This window comes from Musca vetustissima, unplaced genomic scaffold (genome assembly GCF_032173495.1).
Source record: "Musca vetustissima isolate MV318-11 ecotype Yass unplaced genomic scaffold, APGP_CSIRO_Mvet_v1 utg1028, whole genome shotgun sequence".
NCBI classification, from domain to species: domain Eukaryota; kingdom Metazoa; phylum Arthropoda; class Insecta; order Diptera; family Muscidae; genus Musca; species Musca vetustissima.
In genome coordinates this window covers 38,388-44,519 of record NW_026873504.1, presented here as the reverse complement: position 1 = coordinate 44,519, position 6,132 = coordinate 38,388, and the positions used below count along the sequence as shown (strand labels likewise).

The 6,132-nt window shown below is 36.4% G+C and overlaps 1 protein-coding gene across 1 annotated transcript; it reads left to right on the top strand.

Moving 5' to 3' along the window:
• Nucleotides 1-3,407: 3,407 nt before the first annotated feature.
• On the top strand, nucleotides 3,408-4,575 carry LOC133325882 (GATA zinc finger domain-containing protein 10-like). Its single transcript, XM_061534585.1, has one exon. It carries the CDS (start codon nucleotides 3,412-3,414, stop codon nucleotides 4,573-4,575), a length of 1,164 nt encoding a protein of 387 aa, XP_061390569.1. The 5' UTR covers nucleotides 3,408-3,411.
• The last annotated feature ends 1,557 nt before the right edge of the window (nucleotides 4,576-6,132 follow it).

The following is a 6,132-nucleotide window of genomic DNA, read 5'->3' as shown; positions in this document are numbered from 1 at the left end:
TATATAGGGACTTTGGGGCACCATTTACATGAAATCGGACGAAACTATATATGGGAGTTATATCTAAATCTGGACTGATTTTCTCCAAACTTGGAGGACATCACTCTAGGCTTAATTCAGTATGTTATGCCAAATTTCGTGCAAATCAAAAGATATATAGGGACTTTGGGGCACCATTTACATAAAATCGGACGAAACTATATATGGGAGCTATATCTAAATCAGGACCGATTTTCACCAAACTTGGCAGACATCATTCTAGACCTAAATGATTAGGCTGTACCAAATTTCGTGCAAATCGAAAGATATATAGCGACTTTGGTGCACCATTTACATGAAATCGGACGAAACTATATATGGGAGCTATATCTAAATCTGAACCGATTTTCTCGAAACTTGGCAGACATCATTCTAGACCTAAATGATTAGGCTGTACCAAATTTCTTGCAAATCGAAAGATATATAGGGACCGTTTACATTAAATCGGTTAAATATATATATGGGAGCTGTATCTAAATCTGGACCGATTTTTCCCAATTTCAATAGGGTTCGTCCTTGGGCCGAATAAGTGACCTATGCCAAATTTCATCCAATTCGGATCATAAATGCGACCTGTACTTTGTTTACAAAGTACAGACAGACAGACGGACGGACGGACATGCATAAATCGACTTAGAAAGTGATTCTATGCATATTCTCAAAAGGAACCATGTGTCTATCTCGTTTCCTTTTGCCTGTTACAAACATATGCACCAAGACATAATACCCTGTACCACAGTGTGGTGAAGAGTATAAAAATTATGTTTTTATAAAAATATTTTTTAAATAAAAAAATGTTATTTAATTCATGTACTTAAATTCTTAAATTTCCCCGTTCTACATTATAAAGAATTTTATTTATAATAACATTAAAATCCCGTAAAAAATTAGATATAAAACCAGTGAGCGGAGCAGTATAGTCGGACGGGGCCGACCATACGATACCCTACACAACTTCCATGAAAATCTAAATTTTTGTGGTTCTATATTCTGAGATTTGGCAATATTTCGCGATCTTTGCACACTTTTGACTGGCTAGAGGTCAGCAAATATTACTAATAATCAGTACAGCCCCTCTAATTACTTGTCCAGATTCCCTTCGCCGTGGGTTGTGTTGTGATGTTCGGCTTTCGACTCGAAAAGTACAAATAATTAAATTTTCGGTCCACTTCATCCGAAAAGTTATCTGATCATCACCTAACATTTTAGGCGTTGTCCTTGACCATAACTGGAACCTCATGGAACATTTCAAAGCGATTAGCGCTATATTTCCGCCCTCCAGTGTGGTAATAGGTTACTAAATAATATATGAATACGTAAGAACCTATAAATATTTAAGTGTAACTACCGCATCCGAGTACCTACGACTATATAATTGGTATCAATTTAAAGGTCAACCACTCCTCTTGGATACACTATCAACTTCTCGGATCTATGTCCTTCAGTCGTAAATATATACGCTATATAATACAAATTTTGTAATTTTTCACACAAAAGTTAGGGTCCATTTGACCCGCTAAATATTGACCGATCTTTATCAAAACAGGCATGCTTATTCTTTGACCCGATCCCCTTCTCCATGCAAAAATTCGCGGTGTTTGGGCCATAATTGTGGCGTCTGGAGCGACCAGAAAATCAGACAAAAATTTAGTTTTTGGTCCATTTCATCCCCTAAATATTAACCGATCTTTTCCAAAAACAATAGGGGTCTTCATTGGCCAGAACCCATCCTACATGCAAAATTTCGTGAAGATTGGTCCATAACTGTGGCCTGTATCGTGTTTACAAATTATAATGGACAGACGGACGGACGGACGGACGGACACACATGTCTAGATCAACTCAGCTAGTCGAGATATGACGATCGGTATACTTAAAGGTGGGTCTAGGACCAATATTTCGCGGCGTTACAAACTTTTGGGGCTGCACAAAGCTATAATACCCTGACAACATAGTTGTGTAGGGTATAAATACTAAGATTGAAGAAAAATTATATATTGTGTTTCCTTTAATTGCTTTATTTGTTCGTTTGTTATAAATGCAAATAAAATAGCTTTTTTAAAGAAACTACAAATAAATACAATTGCCAGGTTTAAAAAGCTTGTATTAAGCTTTCTAAAAGTTTCTTAACAAAACTACTGAACAAAACTTTTAAAATATATCCCCTATTCTGGAAGTTAATAAATAAATTCCATTCCCAAGGACTTTAAAAATATCTGTTTTTTTTATTTATTCTCAATATTTGAATTTAATACATTTGACAAAAAAAAAATAAATATTTTTTTTGCAAACAAAACACATCTATTGTTAGTCTTAAAATAATTGAACAATTTGTCGTCATATAAAACAAATACACGATCATCATATACAGTCTCTGTCTCTCATGCAAACATCACACACACACACACATGTACACATATTGACATTAGCGATTTTAACGAGAAAAGGTATGACAACGTGACCACTACAATATCATTAAAATATGACGCACATGTGTAGTACATAGTTTGCTTCAAGTGGAAATTACTTATAGAATTTGTAACAAAAAACATTTTTTTGAGAAAAAAATTTATTAAATTAACTTTAAATTAAATTACAATTGATTGCAATTATTTATTGGCGAAAAAAATATATTTTTTCAATAAAGATTTTTTTCGATTAATTAAAAGGAAAAGACAACATTGAGGCAGGCTGAATAAAATGTTTCAAATTAAATCTAAGGAACACACTTCTAACCACAGCTTGACTTAAACATTATAGCATAAACATTTTTAATGAATTTTCTCGTTAAAAAAAAAACAACTCATACACCATAATTAAAAATCTATAAAAATCATTAAAAAAAATAAATCCAAACCTATATTAATGCCGCATTTGCAATGAGAGCACATCATTTTCAGATATATAGAAGCGAGGTTTATCCAATAATTTTTTTTAATATGTGACATACGGAAGTAAAGAAATTGGAAATAATTTTTAACGTAAAAAAGCCCCTCCATCCTCATAAAACAACCGCCAGTGAGTTAATAATTTTCAACAAGAATTTTACAAAAAAAATTTCTTTGTTTTGTGTTCCATCCCCTCAAAAATCAGTAAACAAAACCCTAAACATTGATTTGTTTCAAAATTATAAAATGCCAAACTTACACATGGATTTCTTGCAAGTATTGTGGCTTTTAAAGAAATACCATTTTCTCGAGTTAAAGGTGTTAAATACCTAAACGGATTTAAACAAACCAACCAAATTCCAATAACTTAAACAAGTGCAAGTGAATACAAAAATTTTAAAGTGAAATTTGAAGGAAAAAAGAATTGCCTTTGGTGGAAGAAAAGCCGTTGAAACGTAAAGGGGCTTAAGCTCTTTAAGCCATCATGGCTTCAGAGGCCTCACAGTGTAGTGGATATTTCCAGGATCACGGCAATACGGCAGCTCTAAATCAATATTTCCAGCATTTAAGTTCCCAATCGCATTCGACCACAGGCGGTGGCAATAACTGTGGCAGTGATAGTGGCAATGACAGATCATCGGCCGATAATACTCGCAGCAGTATCAGCAGCAATGATTCATCAAAGTCATCAACTAATTTAGGCGGTTCAAGGAGTAGTGGTGGCAGTAGTGGCAACAACAGTGGTCAATGGCAGAATCTACAAAATCAACAACAGCAGCAGCAACAACAACATCAACAGCAACAACAACAGCATTTACAACAACAACAGCATCACCAACAGCAACAACATCATCAACAACAACAGCAACAACATCATCATCAGCAGCAGCAACAACAACAGCAGCAGCATTTACATAATCAAAGCCTAGCGCAAAACCACCAACAACAGCAGCAACAACAACAAATCCAGCACCAGCAACAACAACAACATCACCACCAGCAGCAGCAACAACAACAGCAACATCAAAACCACCACCACCAACAACTCTCTGCAGCACTTAGTCAAAGTTTACAACAAAATTTAGCTGCCTCAAATTCAAATGCTAATGCAGCAGCGGCGGCCGCTGCAGCCGCTGCTGCTGCCGTAGCCACTAATCCTCACTCTATATTTGGCACCGGTAATTTCCACTATAAAACCAATAATTCTTGGTCCATACCCTCACTGTCCTGCTATCAGCGGCTCTACAATGAAAATGCCCATTATCAGCGTAATTATAGCGGCAACAGTGGTGGCACTAATTCTGCCTGCAGCAGTGGCAGCAGCAACGGCAGCATTAATAACAACAACAACAATACTAGTTCCAGCAATAATTCCAGTGATGCAGTGGCACAATGTAATGTAAGTGGTGGTGGTGCTGGTTTAAATGCAGGTGGTGGTGGCATTGGCGGCAACGGCAACTCCTCTGCCCTAAACAATAACTGCACAGCAACATTTGCTGAGGCGTCAGCCGCCGCTGTTGCTGCGAACAATACAGTTCAGCAGGTGGCAAATGCTGTGGCGGCAGCAGTCATTGCCAGCGAACATCATAATCATCATATGAACAGTTTAAAGTCACGTTTTCAACCATCCAGCTCAGGTAGGCATTAGAAGTATTTTTTGGGGGGAGGAAAAGGAGGGATTGCTGTGACAAAAAAATACATGTTTGATAAAAATTTACCAGTGTTGGTCTGTAGTGGAATTCTGTAATATTTTGTCATAAAAATGGAAAAAATATAAACTTTTCAAATCAAAATTTTTGCTACTGTTTGATATAAATTATAGAAGTTTATTTCATTACAAATCCGAATGACCACAATGTGAATGCTCAAAGGACCCTCTTCTTCTCAAGAAATCTTCCATAACCCAGTGACAATGTCCCTGATACCCTCACAAATGCTATATCTGAGGTCTTTAATCGACGCAAATGTAAAATCACAACCTCAAGGTGGCCACTTTAGACCACCTCTTTGAGAGTTGTCATGGCCCCGAATCGACTCGATCGTAAAAGACACCAAAATCATACGTTGAAAATGGTCAGGATTCTCAATAACTTTGGAGGTTTTCTCGTGCTAAATGCGACAATTTGTCTTGTTGATTTTTCCACTGGGATTTGTTTGAATTCCGGACCAAGTTCCACCGAGGGACCTTATTAGCAAAGACAGGTCGTTGTTGATGATATGACCTTAAGTCCCAAGATCTTATGTAACATATGATGTTATGGCGTCTGTGGAGTGTCCAAAGAACATCAAGGAAGGGACTGGAATCCGATTAGGCAACAGTGGTAATATTCTCTGTAGTTCTTCAGCATCTAATTTCTTCCAATAGGTCGAAGATAAAGCTTCGAAATGTTGCATAAATCTTGGTAATACTCATAAGATGCTAGATATTGACATATATCAGTTAACTTTATTGGTATGACCCCTAAAAATTGATCCGGCATCTTTTTCGGTATTTTTAAGGGGTTAATTGCAAAAGACCCCTCGGTATTGACAAATATTTTTTAGTCAATTTTCCGAAGTGGCTGTAATTTGGTATTCTTAAAAAGAATATTTTCGATATAGGTCTAGTTTTCTAAATAGTCCCCAAATAAAGGTTCCGCCTCGTTTTCGGTATTTTAATGGTAGAAGCCAAAGTGGATGTAATTTGAAGTTATAGATTATTGAGGAGTTAAAAACATCTTTGCAGAAATTTTTGAAATATATCCATTTATTTATATAGCCCCCATACAGAGGTCCCACCTATTTTCTGTATTTTGAATGCCCAGGTCATATTTGTTCAGTCGATGTAGCTGCAATTTGGCATTCTGGGTTCTTGGAGGGTGAAACATACATTTATTGGAGATGTTCGAACTAGGGCCAATTTTGACATAAAACACATATAAAAATCCTGCCTCATTTTGAAAATCTGTTTTTATATTGCCTCCATACAAAAGGTCACGCCGCATTATCGCCGCATTTTTCCAATCGAAGTGGCTGTAATTTGGCATTATGGTTTCTTGGTAGGTGAAAAAGGTGACGCCCCATTTTCGGTATTTTTTGAAAAAGATCGATGTTTTTTATCGCCCCTATATTAAAGGCCTCCACCATTCTCGATATTTAGAAGGTTTATGTCCAATCGAAGTGGCTGTAGTTTGACATAATGGGTTCCTGGGATGTGAATTTGACT